At 35.3% G+C, this 15,206-nt stretch overlaps 1 protein-coding gene across 1 annotated transcript; it reads right to left on the bottom strand.

The window, feature by feature from the left end:
• Positions 1–2,307: 2,307 nt before the first annotated feature.
• LOC149261690 (plant UBX domain-containing protein 4-like) lies at positions 2,308–9,018 on the bottom strand. The gene is made up of 4 exons (XM_089422619.1): positions 8,205–9,018; positions 5,656–5,944; positions 3,254–3,349; positions 2,308–2,894 (listed from the first exon to the last, which is right to left on the bottom strand). The coding sequence occupies exons 1-4, from the start codon at positions 8,612–8,614 to the stop codon at positions 2,517–2,519; spliced, it is 1,173 nt and encodes a 390-aa protein (XP_089278745.1). The 5' UTR covers positions 8,615–9,018; the 3' UTR covers positions 2,308–2,516.
• Positions 9,019–15,206: the final 6,188 nt, after the last annotated feature.

Raw genomic sequence — 15,206 nt, 5'->3', positions numbered from 1 at the left:
TTTACACCCGCACCACTCATCTTGCTTACAAAAATCAAGTTTTTAGCTAATCCTAGAATGTGCAAAACAACAGGGAGTGTTCTAGTCCTTCCACCCATGTGCTTCAACTTGACTTTGCCTCATCCTATGATTCTGGCTATTGAGTTGTATCCTAAGAAAATATCACCACCATTGAATCTTTCATACTCGCAAAACCAATCCCTATGACGAGTCACATGAAAGGATGTGTCTGTCAACCAGTTATACCTCATGATCTACATGTACACTTGCAGTGAAGTATATATACCCTCCATCTAAGGAGGTCTTTGCTTTTGTGGAAAGAGCATCTTCAGACCCTTTCCCTTAGGAATTTTAGATCTACAATATTTCTTGTAATGCCCTTCTTTTTCATGTCTCCAACATACCCTTATGAACTTTTATGTAGATTTAGATCCTCCTTTAGATTTATATCTCCCACTATAAAACTTATTTTTATTTTTATCCTAGAAGCATCCTTTTACAAACAAGTCATCTTCATTTTGGCTTTCTATTTTTTCCAAAATGAAAAGCCACCCTAAACAACTTTTGTTTACAAACAAGTTATCGTCATTTACATGTTGTAAGCCAGAGATATACCAAGAATTCATGACTTGGCAAGAACTAAAACTCCATGAAAGTGAGGGATCCTACTCCTTCAACTTTATATAAATATTTGCTAATACACTACCGCTTTTTTAAAAAGCAAATTGAAAACAAAAAATTACCAATTTGACTCTTAATCTAATATACCATCAATTCATAAACCACCATGTATGCTTCCCATTTCTCCATAAAATATAAAGACCTAAAAAAAACAAACTAAACAGAAATAAACAGAAATACTGCCTTTAAACTCTTAATTTAAGATAACTTTAAACTCTTAATTTAAGATAACAGCACAAATTTATGATTCCCGTTTCTCCATAAAATATAAACACCAAGAAATATTAAACATCTACACTACCAAAAAGAACCGAAAAGATATTAAAAAAAATAAAATTAAAAACTAGTTTAGAACCACCCAACAAAGAAAAACAACAAAACTAGTTTAAATATCCTGCACAGTCCATTTCTATGACAACTTTTCAAAATTTCCTACGAAACACACTAAATAATATATTGAACCTTGCATGCTATGTACTCTAAAAAAAAATTAAATACACACTAATACACCTACATCAAAAAATATTGAACTTAAATGTAAAATCTATGTAGTCCTAAAGCCTTTAAATACACACTAATACACCTACATCAAAAAATCTATGTAGTCCGAAAGCCTTTAAATACACACTAATACACCTACATCAAAAAATATTGAACCTTACATGTCAAATCCATGTAGTCCGAAAGCCAACCCCAGTCCATTTCTGTGGTGAATCACACAGCAAGCAATATTACGTATACACACAAACACACCTCTATCAAAAGATATCGAGCCTTACTTGTACAGTCCAAAGACTCCTGGAAAACTTATGGAATATTTAATTGGTTTTATTTTGGAGAAGAGGTATGACAAGAGATTGCCTAGTCCTATCAACAAGGGCTGTTGGATCACAATGTCTGAAATACATTAAAACGGCTTAGTGTACAAACTTGAGAGTGACACCTGCCCTCATCATTGAAAAAAGACAATGTGAAATGAAATAAACATTCTATGGTGTTCTTTGATGCAGAAAATTTCAATCTGTATTTAATTGCAGTAAAACCCCCTGGTTATTTTCCTTACGAAGATGGTATTTCCAAGCCACCTGAACAGTAATTTTTAATGGGCGTTGCGAAAAGACACGAAATGAAAGCAGGACGGACTTGAGCGGAGTTACTTGATTAAAACCAAAATTTCAAAATAATACACAAGGCTTTACAAAAATATTGCCTTGATTACAACCAAAATTTCAAAATAGTACACAAGGCTTTACAAAGACATTTCCTTGCATAGAATCAGAAAGACTTCGCAACAAGATTTATTTGAATTGGATCAACGAGGCTCTACTAAAAAAATCAACTCAGCAAAATCAAGCAAAATAGATAAGCCCTGCACAAACCATCAGTGTACTCTTTATTGAAATAGTCATCCCTTGCATCCTACAATGCAAACTATGAATTAATGCAAAACATGTAAGATCACTCGAACTATGGCATTCGGTCATCTTAGTGTAAGGGTTGAACACAATGATGACAGAGAAAATTACAGGAAAAGGAACCATTTTATTTCAAGTCTACAACCTAAATATTTGAGTACAACTCAAAAAAGATTATTCTCAAGGATTCTATAGCATAATGGAGTAACCATTAGGGACGGAAATAAAGCAGTCTTAAATTGATTACAGCTCCACATATGGGAGAAACAACTTGTTGACAATGCAGGAAATGAACAAAACCAATTTGCATATTCGCATACAATTTAGCACCAATCTTTACAAGGATTTAATAACCAAGATATTAATCATGATGTGCCATTATGTCAAAATCTTCAAGTTTTCCTTAATGAGACTAACAAACTAAAATTTCTGTATTACAACAGAATTGATTAGTCCTGCTTCTTCTATGGTCTGCATCAGATCATTCAATGGCTTTGGAGGGAAACCCATTGCTTGCAGTTGATATGCTGTAGCACTTCCAGGCCTTGCAGCATCAATGAATGCCCGTATATCAGCAATTGTGTGATGGTGATTGAAGCGAGCCACCATGCGTGTCCCATCAGATAAGCGAAGTTGAATAGATGTAGATGGCTTAGAATCATCCACTGTGAGACCTTCTGAACGCCGACCAGTAGTTGGCTGTACTGTTGAAGGGGCACTGAGCTCAGGAGCTGATGAGCTGGAGCTACCGAGTGTTCTGCCTAAACCTTGAAAAGGCACATATGTTGGATCTCGGACCTGCATACATTTAATTTAGCAAATTAAGCTTACATATATTTTACTGATCATGAGTCTGACCGCATTAGCTACTTTATTACTAATAAATCTGAAAAAGAATAAAATAAGCGATAGCAATTACAGAACAGACAGAGAAAACCCAAAAAAAAAAAATCAACAGCTGCAAAGCCACTGACGTTTGACACAGACAATATATCTAGGACAGTGATTTGATCTTTATCGAGTTTAAATGTCATAAAAACAATGTATGAAACAACTAAATTCCCCCAATTCACATTTAGTAGAACAGCACATGCATGAACACCATAACCTTAGAAAAACTAGCACGCCATGAATTGGGCAATGGAATGAAAACATACAGGACAGTCTTCATCCCTTCTGATCAGATTGACATGTACCGGAACCCTCCTGTCTGCTGGCTCCAATTCTTTAGGGCATTCAGACTTCTGGATACTCTGCAGAAAAACAATACAATGCCTATAAAAAAAAATTGCAGTGTAGCATGAAAATCAGATTATGCTTGTTTAAACTGACATAATATGCAGCTTTCATCATAAAAATAAAAATGCTAGGACGTACTACTTGACACAGCATTACCATTTAGAATAACCATAATTGTCAAAAAGACATAACTGGCACAAATGCCGCTTGAATGAAAATAACGCTGAAGCACAATTCCCATTCTAAAATCTAATTTCTGCATCCCTGTAATAAAAGTGGCATCATATAGAATGCTTCAAGAGAGGTCTGCAATTAGCTAAGTAATTGGACCGCTGAGAGGCCATGATGGATGAAAGTTGTATATATTATTATTCTCCAAGGGCCACGGAGCTAACTGAAATCCATTTTTATATGATTTGTGACACAGGCAGAGTTAGTCAATATTACCATACTAGCTGACAATAGAGTTTCAGATATCACTTCTCTAAGCTTCACTTCAGACAGATGGACCTCGTTTCAGCAGAAGTGTGATGATGAAGCCTAAAGCAGGGGGGGGGGTTTAAACTTAAAACTTTATCCATCTAGCACTGCAACTCTATATCTCAAACTTACAAGTCTACATGTGTGAAAGTACAACCAGGTGTTAAAGATGTGGCATTACACAATCTGTAGAGTTGATGGTTGAACATGTTAACTTGTACTTAAATCTTACTCTTTTTCTATGTTAACTTGTTAACTTGTACCATGTTCACATACAAAGAGAACTCCCTCATATAAATGACCACGAAAGAATTGTCAAGAGTGGTTGGCAGCTCGAAACCCCTATATATTGCAAAATTCTTCCTCTATGTGGCTACACAACAGAAACAAAGGCATCAGATCAAAGCAAGGCCTTTGAATTAGAACCATGTGTTCAACATATTAACAAAGGTTAATTAATATCTCTTTCACAAACGGACTTTACAATCTTTTGACCCAGATGGCCAAAGCAAATTATAATTTTATTATCTTACTTAAAACAATTTATAACATTATAAAACCCCACAAAGCCATATTAGTGTAGGGCTAGATCCACGTGCCGTAGAATAAAAGCTAGTCATGGGCACCAAGTATTCTGTATATATGTTCAACTTTTCAAGCAGCATTGCTTGCATTGTTTTGAGTGTTGACATTCAGTAAATATCACATCCAACTCTCTTGGAGGTTAATGTGCTTAGTACAGCAAATATGCAACCATTTATAAAATGATTATAGTACAGAGAGAAATTGATTACGATAACAAATAGAAAAGAAGCCAATAACCAATATGGGATGCCCAGTTATATCAAGGCACCAACTTATATATAGGTGATGGCTCATAACAATGGAGTAATCATTACTTTGATAACCGGAATTTTGGTTCCAAAGGCAAATATTGGCTTGGCAACACATTGCAGAATAATAAAGCAAGCAGTCCATCACAGGGCATGTGCAAACATTAAAAATAAAATGATAATTCAATCTATGATGAATATCTGCATTCTCGTGATCATCATTTTAAAACCCAGCTGGGTTAAACCACTACCCGGTCAAACCCGCTGGTTCATTAGACTTGGAGGTCAACCCGATCAATGACCCTGGTTTGGGCCTAGGTAGGCCCCGGTTTGGTACCAAACTGGCATGAACAGATATGAAACAGCCAGTTACATCATAACACCGTCAGGTCATTGACAGTTTGCATGTGTGTGCCTGCAGACCCACACAGAGTTGTTTAGGGTGGCTGTAAGTAGTTTTGGGAAACTATGGGTTATTTCCCTCCAAAAACAGCCCCTCAGTCTTAGAACAAGATGATATTTATGTAGCTCCTGTTGATGATCCCATGCCTAGTAGTGGTGATGAGTTTGATGAGTGATCATGTTGATCACAGATATGTAGACTTGTAGTAGGCCAGTTTCCCAGTAGCTTGTAGCATTGTTTATAAACTCTGGAGGCCATTTAGAGTCCCATTGATTATGTATTTTGTTGCTGATGTGTTGCACTCAATGCTATTTTGATATATTCACCCTTCCATGGTATATAGATGAGCAAATTTTGCATATTAGTCTTAATGGTTTGAATCATGGTTTTAGATATTAAAAACATTTTTTTCATTCAAAATTAATTATTTCATGTACTTTTTTAAAGGCCGGTTCATTGAGATCTGACCAGTCCAGTTTTTCTGGTTCCAGTTCAAAAACCGGTTTGATAGGTGGACTAAGTCAGTTGCCGGTTCTGATTTTTAAAACTATGCTCATGATATTTTAAAAGATATTTACTTTCCATAGCATAAATACAAACATACCTCCAAAAATGGTCCATTTTCCGGGTCTTCAATCCTCCTTAAAGGGCCATCACCAACAGTAAATCCATTTCTCCAAAAGGTAATGTTGTGGACAACAGGTTCTGGCAGTTGAGGTGCAGTCGGTACACTCTCTCCTGAAAGCAACCTCCCAGCTCCAGAGAAGGATCTTGAGGTAGATGATGGCCGAGGTTGGTCAGCAGGCCCTTCCAAAGCTCCAAGTTGTCTAGCCCGATTGAAAATAGCATCAATATTGCTGTTTTCTTTGGATGGATCTTGGACTAGCATGCCACTGCCAAAAGAAACAACAGATTATACTGCAACATCACAGTTATATGAAACTACCAGGCAATATTTTGGGAGAAATGTACAATGCTAAATAATAAAAAGAAACATCAGTAACAATACATCAGGGAGCCAAATGGAGGCAACATGCTCCCCTCCCAACAAATGCTAATAAGACAAGCATGTCCACTTTGGCTCCAACATTTAAAAAATTCATCTATCCTGAATGTTTCATCCTGACTAAGAGCTTCATGGACAAGTGAAGTGCAGCTTTGATGCACATACAACACAGTTACATGATTTTGTCTCCATAACTATTCATAAACTTTGGCCAGCAATATTTAGAATCACAATCAAAGTTCTATGAAGAATTTCAAGTGTTATGAACACAGAAACCAGAGAATTCTATATTTTAGACATGGATACCTCTGACACTTCAAAAAAGTTTATGGATAAAACTGTAAAAGTTCTAGAAGCATGAAATTGAGTTCTACAATTTACAACTTCTATATTTATTTATCAAATTTGGAAGTTTAAATATAGAGCACAAGAGCCCTGCAGTATCATACTGCTTCAGGGTTTAGTAAGTCTTAAGAGTTGTGATTGAGATCATTGGCTTCATGCTTTACTGACAATAGATGCCTCATGCAATTGTACATGAATGAAGTCACCCAGAATCATTGCAAAAATATCATTTGCACATGTTGCCATATCACTAAAAACCTTGCAATGAATATGTAGCAATGTTGTAAACATATGAGACAAGTGTTACTACTTGCAAAGTCCTTGTTATGTTACTCAGACAGATTAAATTGAGACAGGAGGCAATTTGAGAAATTTGACAGAACAAGAAGAAACGTCTGCAAAGGGCACACATAATTAAATAGAGCAATTAATCAACATGAAAAAATAACTTACTGAAAAGAAAAAGAAAAAATTGGACTCACAAGTCAATCATGCCAATAAAAATATAACTATTCTAACTTTGGGGAAAAAAAAATTAGTATGAGAAAAAACACAACTTCATAAAGGTCAAACAATAGCATAGAGGTTTGAATGCCCTATGTATAAGATCCATGGCAAAGATAACATTAGCAGCAATTTATCCAAAGGAAAAAAAATGAATCAAGGAACCCAGCTATTAGCTAAGTTTCAAAAATATATATTTAGAAATCGAGTTTTTGGCTGAGCATATCTTATTCTATTACACTACGATATAAACTACACTATATTAATTGAAAGCATGAGTCTCTGGGGGCTTTGGGTTAGTGTGATTCTCCTGGGAAGTAGACAAATCAAGTAGAGGTGAACTCTACATAATTAAGTTTTGAAATTCATCAGACAACTACCCCCATGGTATCCGAACAGACATGTTTTGTAGAAAAGTGTTACAATGATAATAACAATTTATATCATCCGATTTTAACTGCAGAATTTTCGGAGGGAAATCAGACTTACCACGACATTGTTTGGAAATTAGACCCCAATTTCCATAGTTACAAAGCTACAAAGATACATGAGGTGTGGTGACTGACGACTACAAAAGAGCGTACCAAAAATGTCAACGCAAAATAGTATGCAAAAACACATCAATACATAAGTAGTCACATATGTCACAGATATAATATAGAAGTACACCTACAATATCGAACATCAATGTAAATAAATTTTAAGTAGTTAGATAACTAAAGCAAAACAAGCAATTCAGATCCCACTAAATTCTTTGGCAATTGAATACTTGGTCCAGTATTTTATAACAAAGCTAAAAAAGCGAATGACTGGCCTCATATTTTGTCGTCTTTCGTTTCTCATTATAAACCCACTTCTAATGTCCGCAACATTCTGCTAAAGCAAAAGTTCCGGCATCAGACTAAATAGGCGCAAAGCAAAAATATAAACGAGTTTCAAAAAGAAAAAGGCCAAATAGTACTTAAAAGAATGGACAGACAACTACAGATCACCCGATAATCTCGATCAGACATACCAGGCGGCTTTACATTCACTGCAAATCTCATCGGCAGTTTTGATAGAGCAAACTAACACAGATTACGAAACTATCGTGATTTAGAGAGTATTTTAAAACCCCGAGCCACAGATCACATATTGACAGAAAACCTAAAAACCCTAAGCCGGCAGGCACATATCATTGATCAACCTAGCTCACACAAAAACTGCCTAACATCAAATGCTGAATCTCCCTCACTAAACAACAGCAAAACATTGACACCCTCGACAATCTGATGACAAAAACAAAACCTTATGCTTACCTCTTTTCTCCTCCAGTGTAATACTCCTGGGGACCGTCGGAATCACTGTCGGAACCAGAACCCGAAGGGCGATTGAGGTCGGAGAGCGTCCTGATGCCGCCGCGGCTAGCGGTAGGCTTCGCCGCTTTCTTATCCTTTCCAGCCATTGCCGGAGGCGGTTGTAGGGGCGCAGGCTGGAAACGTGGAGGAATAGGAAGAGGTCCGGGGTTCGTAACCGGCAGAGGTTCGGCGGGGAGCGGCGAACCGAGGGCAGGATTATCACTATTGTTGTTGTTTTCAAAGAAAGAATGGAGAGCCGAATCAAGCTGCCAGTTACAGCTTTCAAGAAAGAAGGCGGCTTCCTCTGGCGTGGTCGCTGTAACGCCACAGAATTGCTGAACAAGCCCTGACTGTTCTTGGCTATTTTCCATTGGTATTATAATTATTTATCTCGTACTTCTCAAATGGTAAGTGTCTTTGTCCTTTGCTCCGACGCTCACCGGTAGTTTTTACCAATGGTTCCTCCTATATGCAAGGAGTGATAAGACTAATTTGGTTCCTGTACATGAAGAGCCTTTAAATACCCACCGTAAAAGAATTTGAACGGTAGATGGCTGGTCTGGATACTTACTGTGGCGTTTTTTCTTAAGGATCAATCACGATCTTGGGGTATAGTCGACCTGAACTAAATATCATTACCAGCAGCGTAGCGAGGACAGACCTGTGTCCAACGAATGATCTAGCAAGGTATAAATTTGGGTGTAAATGTGCCAATATTGGAATTTTTCTATTATTTGTGGTTTTAAAGGGGCTAAGTTAGTCTTGGGTGCAAAGCCTTTAAAGGTGCTAAGTTATCGTTGGGTGCAAGTTTTCTAGTTATGTGATAGAGCAAATTTGTGCCCTTTATTATTCTTGGGTGCAGGCCTTCAAAGGTGTTGAGTTAGCGTTGGCTGCAAGTTTTCTAGTGATGTGATAGCCCACGCATACAAATATGCTATCCACATTGGGGACTTTCTTCATCGTGAAGGTTTTATACAAAAGTGCAAAAAAACGTAATTTGGTTAAGTATTAATTGAGTATGATTAAAAGAAGATAGGGTTTGTATTTTTTGGGGGATTGGATTTAAATTTGAGTTAAGATTATCAGGAATTGTAATAAGCTTAAAAGGGTTAGGTTTTGACTCATTGTAATAATGTTGTAAAGTAAGTTAGGTTTTGAGTCATTGTAATAATGTTGTAAAGTAAATGAGTTTGTTTTAAAATGTAATGGTCTTTACTTAATAATAAGTTATTGATATATTAATTTAAAAGTTTTTGTTAAAGTCATGGTTAGATATATTTTTAGATTATAATGGTAATTAATTAGTTTAATATTGAATTTAATTAGGACTATTTTAACAAATTATTAATTTTCATAATTTAAAAAGAAAAATTAAACTCTAATTTTAATATTGTGTGAAGTTATTTATTTTAAAAGGTTTATATAAAAGTTTTTTGGTTAACTTAATTGGTGATGTTCATGTAAATGAAGTATTATGTTGAAGGTTTATGTAAATGAAGTATTATGTGTGAGGAGGCTCATTGTTCAAATCCACCTAAATCATCTATGTGTGTGGAATGGGCATACATATTCATCTATGTGTGTGGAATGGGCATACATATGTGCCTAAAGGTTATAGTGGTAGCGGTTGGAATTAACCACATGTCACGTGAGTGTGAGACTAGCCTTGTCGCCAATTCCTCTAGATACAAAAAAAAACTTGTATAAAAGAAAAGAATAAAATAAAACATAATAAAGTTTGAGTTAAATTCATCATTCTTATAATTCCTCAATGTATCTTATATCATTGGTATTTTACTTGGACATTATATGTTGTGGAGGATAACAATGGTCAAGTGCAAAGAATTTTATGTAATGGATATTATGTGCATAACATTTTAGAAGGGTTTGTAGTTATAATGAAACTTTATTGTATCATTTAAATTGTATTTACTTGTTACATATTTTCATTGTTTATGACAAAGTTTAAATTAAAACCAGTTTCACACTATGTGTAACAATATTTATTTTGACTTGCAGAGTAAGAAATAGTTGATGAATGCCAACACCTCACAAATTATGAAGTGCTAGTGGACATGGCGAATCAAGTTCCTAATACAGATCACTCACGAGGTCATTTCAATTATTACGTGGACATTGTTGACCTCTATTGGCATCTAAAAGCATTGGAGGGTAGGATGATTATAGACCAGAATGAGGTTTGGGAAGAAATCATCCTCTAGTTGGATGAACTCCAAGTGTTGTCGTGCTCTATGAATTGTAGACTCAGTCAAATTGAGGTTCACCTAGGACTATCTCCTACATCAAGTTGCTCACCGAACAATACCAAGGATTGTATCTCAATTGAGGCCTTCGACTCTGACAAATCTTAAATGCACTTTTGGTTAGCTAGTTTTTTCTTTCCTAGTCTTAGTTTTATTAATTCAATAATGAAAAAAAACCAGTGGACCAACCTCTATATATATGTTTCTTTTGTTTTGCTAGAAACTTAGCAAACTCTTCATTTGGTTTTTTGAGAAACTCCAATTATGTATTTGATTCGGTTTCCCAGTGACAGACCAACACAAAAATATGAAATTTTTATGTAAATATTGTTTACAAGAATGGAAAATTAACTTCATATAATAATAATAAATATTTTAACATATTATTTGTTTCCAGAAAGTTAATTTTTTGGGGATCTTTTTTGGATTTTATGTTATTGAAATTTGTTTAAATAATTTTTATTAAAATTATAAATTCGAATTTGATGAAATAATAGTTTTTAATATAAAAATAGATTTAATAGAGTCAAAACATCCTTATTATAATTAGAATACTAACATTTAATATATATAACTTTACCCATTCAAAAATATTTTAATAGTTATTTTCTTATGAAATATTGGGTGAAACCATAAAACTCAAAGTTTAAATCCCTTAATTAATTTTCAAACCAAATAATTAATTTTCAAACCAAAAATATTGGTTTTCCTTCTCATTATTATGAATGAGGGAAAAAGGGGCAATTCATCCTAGATTTAGACAACAACTTAGTTTTTAGAAAAAACAATTTTAAGCAAAGTTATATATAATAATAAATACGCCTAATTCATTGTCCTGGGTTAATTAAGCATGCAATAAAACAAACAATCTAAATGCATGATGAATTGGGCTTTTTTAAATCACACTTCAAAATAATGGAAATGAAATTAATAATTTTTGTTTGAATTTTTATAGGAATCATTTTGGATTATTATTGAAAACACACATTTAATAAGTTAGTATTGAATAATTTTATTGTGATAAAAATATATAAGGGTTTAGAATTTATTTTCATTTAAAAATAATAATTTTATATATTTAAAATTGCAATTTCAACAAAGGTTGTTTAGTCAAAGTTTATGATTGCAAATGGTGAAAATCAAAATCATAAAAAATATAAACAGTTTTATATTAGTTGAAATCTAATGATCATAGATTTGCAATTTCTAAGCAATCCATTCTTTGATTTGCGTTAGTTATCATCTGAACTAATTCAAAGACCCCTAAAACCCTAAATTCATGTTGATCAATTGTTGAAATTGCATTCTCTACATAGTGAGATATGATTTTTAGGGTTCCAACTAAATGTATGTGTTTTTTGAGTGGGCTTGATGATTAAAAGCATGTGTTTTCTTTTAAAAAGCCACAAGTTCAAAATCTAAATGGATGTATCATACATACCCTTGTACAATTTTTTTATTCACACCCATCAAAATATGAAACTCAATTATTTCTTATATATATAAAAATAATGATATTAATAATAATAAAATATTTCACAGAGAGGTGCTCTATGGCCCAGTATAGGAGAGATGTTGTAATGTCATGTCCTTTCCTATTATGTAAACATTTTGATTCGACCAAATTACATAAAATAAAAATATAAAAATAAGATAAAATAAAATTGAGGTAAAATAGTCAATCTACCTTTGGCGATTTTTGGGTTTGACAAGCCATGGCTTTGCCAGTGGTATTCTTTTAGGGTGATAGTATGGGAAACCCAAAAGTACTTCTCTGCATTTCGTGGATGGTAAACATGGTAAACTGGCAGCCCTGATTACAAGGTTTTGCCCCAAGGGAATCGAAGAGAGTCGAACCTGTGATCAGCAACAACTAGCAATAATATCAAGAAACTTCACGTCTGTCTCTAAACTACTTGATATATACATATATATATATATATATATATATATATATATATATATATATATATATATTCATTTTCCTACCAACCTAGGTCCATATTAACTCTAGATCTACCAAGCGTCAAGTGGGATCAAAGCTCTTGAGATGTTGATCAAGGGGATCAAAAATATGCTCAAAATAATAATTTTAAAAAAAGTGCTCAAAATCTCTTGAAACCAATGCCAAATAATATATCTCGTTGTTCTGATTCCAACGACACTTGAATCGCCTCAATCTGACACCGTATGAGAAAGTTATCACGTTCTGAAGTTATTGGCAAATAATAAAAAAGTCAACTTGCAACGTTGACTGGGCAGGTACGGATACCACGTGGTAGTTTGTACGTTGACGTGGTTTTGATGTCATCATGGTGACTGTGCAGTACGGTTATTAGATGGAACCAATCAAGACAGGACACGTGACATGGTCATACATTGGCATTTGGCACAATTTGATTGGTTGTGGTGTTATGGATTGGGCCAATCACGGAGTGATACATGGCCCAATCACAGGGTGCCATGTGGCACTCTAGATGAGGACAAAATTTGTTTATGGTTTGAATGATCCTCTGCGAGGATTGAACTCGTCACTTATCAACAGCCAACTAAATGGCTCACTGTTATACCACGAGCGGCACTTATTAATACATAGTGGGTTGGTTTATGTTATTATGTTATCGTTCTGTCATTTGGGGGGGAGGCTAGGCCAGCCGGCGCGCCCGACTTGCCCAGCCCCAAGGCATATGGGTGTTATATGACCGAGAACCAAGGCGGAGGGGCGGGGCGCAAGGCCTTAGCCTCGGCTCCATTGTATTCAACATAGCCAGCGATGAATGAAACAAGAGGGGTAAGTGCATGGCACCCTGCCTGCACCCAACCCATGACCACATTACACCTCAAGTGACCAGGAGCTGGCTCGGCAGGTGGGTGGCCTCTGGCCCATGCCCCACGGTCACATTGTTCACCACATGACTAACCGGAGGGCGGAATATAAGAGCGTGGGTGTCAAATTAATGATTCAACAATTTGCACCTTTTTCAGCGAGTTTTATGGATCTTGCCACCTATTTTTGTGGAAATGTCATTGTGCAAGGCTGCAAAAGTTCATATTTGTTGCCAATTTTGACAGAAGGTCAATTTTGCAGAACAATTAGTAGGAAAATGAAGAAGGAGGCCTAACTTAGCCATTTTTTGGCCTTTTTGAGCTCAAGAAGAGCCTACACAGGGATTTTTGGGTGTTCTGGACACAATGGCAGTGTTATTTTTGCAATTTGAGCATTATATGTTGATGTGATTTGACATTTGAGCATATAATTTAAAGGGCCAACATTGCAAGTTGGACTCAGAGATGTAGCTTAGGAGGGGTGAACTCCGTCATCAAATTGTTATTTTGTGATGTTGTTTGTTGTCTATTTTTCATTGTTAAAATCTGCAAAAATTAATTAATTTTACTATGTTTATATGCTTATGCAATTTCTATCCATTGCCCACAAGACATAAACTAGCTTGCAAAATTTTACATGAAACCTTCATTTTTAATTTCAAACCAATTTAGTATCAGAGCATGGTTATTATGAAGGTTTGATAGTTTTTGCAAGTGTTTTCTTGAATGGTTACAAGGTCTAAATTGAGAAGAGGAGAAGGAGTGATTGAAGAACCAAACCCTCAAATTGGTTCAAGGAGGTCACAAACTCCACCAGTCATGGCACATGAAGAAGGACAAGAGCTGATGTTTGAGGATGAGAGAGCTTTTAGAAGGGTTTTCTATGATATGTTTGATATGGTGAAAGTGTTGTACAATGAGAGGATGACAAGGTTGCAAAGAGAAATTTAAAATCATCCAAAAGGTAATGGTGGTGATGGGAGAAAGTCTCCACCTCCATCATCTCCTCCTTCTTCACCTCCATCATCTCATAGACCTAATCCTCCTCCATCTCCAAAAGGGTATGCTTAGTCTCCTTTGATTAAGCTTGATGTCAAGTTTGAATTGCCTATGTATGATTGGGAAGTAAATGCTAAAAAGTTGGATAATTGGGTTCTCCAAATTGAAGTCAATTGTAGGATTCAAAAGATTAATGATTATGTTACTAAGATCAAGCTTTCTTCTCTTCGTTTGGAAATTGCAGCCCTCATCTGGTGGGAGGCCAGAACTCAAGAAGAATTGAAGAAAAGTGGTAAAATTATCTCTTCTTGGAATGATTTTATAGTTGCATTAAGAAGGCAATTTTATCCATTAGCTTACATGCAAAAAGAAATTATGGATTGGAAAAATTTTAGACAAGCTAAAGGTTAGAGTGTCCAAAGTTACACACAAGAATTTAGAAGAAGAGCTTTAATCTTAGGTGTTGATTTGTCTTCACAAGATACTCTCCTTAAATACATAGGTGGATTACATCGTTAGTTGAGACATGATATGCTTATGTTTAATCCCACCAATCTAGATGAAGTATGTGTTCAGGAAACTCATTTAGAATCAAGAGGCAAGAATGTTCCTCAAACCTTTCAAATCTAGAGACAAAGGAAAGGGGAAGTTTAAAGGAAAAGGAAAAGGGAATGCTACCGTAAAGAAAGAGGGGGAGAAACTATTATGCAACCAGCTCACAAAATAGAAGAAGAGATAGATCAACGACTTCAAAATTAGCCTCTTCGAGGGGGCAACTTCCTTTACATTACACAAATGAACAATTCTAGGATGATTCAAATGAAAAAACCTCCTTTCTATATATAGGATTCTAAGGGGTCACAATATAATCAGA

The sequence above is a fragment of the Pinus tabuliformis genome, chromosome 6 (genome assembly GCF_031772625.1).
Source record: "Pinus tabuliformis cultivar Carrire ecotype Pingquan chromosome 6, CPIR1, whole genome shotgun sequence".
NCBI classification, from domain to species: domain Eukaryota; kingdom Viridiplantae; phylum Streptophyta; class Pinopsida; order Pinales; family Pinaceae; genus Pinus; species Pinus tabuliformis.
The sequence above is the reverse complement of the archived record's forward strand: the minus strand, read 5'-3'. Positions and strand labels throughout refer to the sequence as shown.

Bases quoted from the DNA above. Each gene is read 5' to 3' on its own strand.
- LOC149261690 (XM_089422619.1), bottom strand. From the start codon at position 8,614: ATGGAAAATAGCCAAGAACAGTCAGGGCTTGTTCAGCAATTCTGTGGC. The intron at 5,945-8,204 runs GTAAGCATAAGG...TTCTTTTGGCAG, and splicing joins TACACTGGAGGAGAAAAGAG to TGGCATGCTAGTCCAAGATC. The intron at 3,350-5,655 runs GTATGTTTGTAT...GTTTTTCTGCAG, and splicing joins AAAATGGACCATTTTTGGAG to AGTATCCAGAAGTCTGAATG.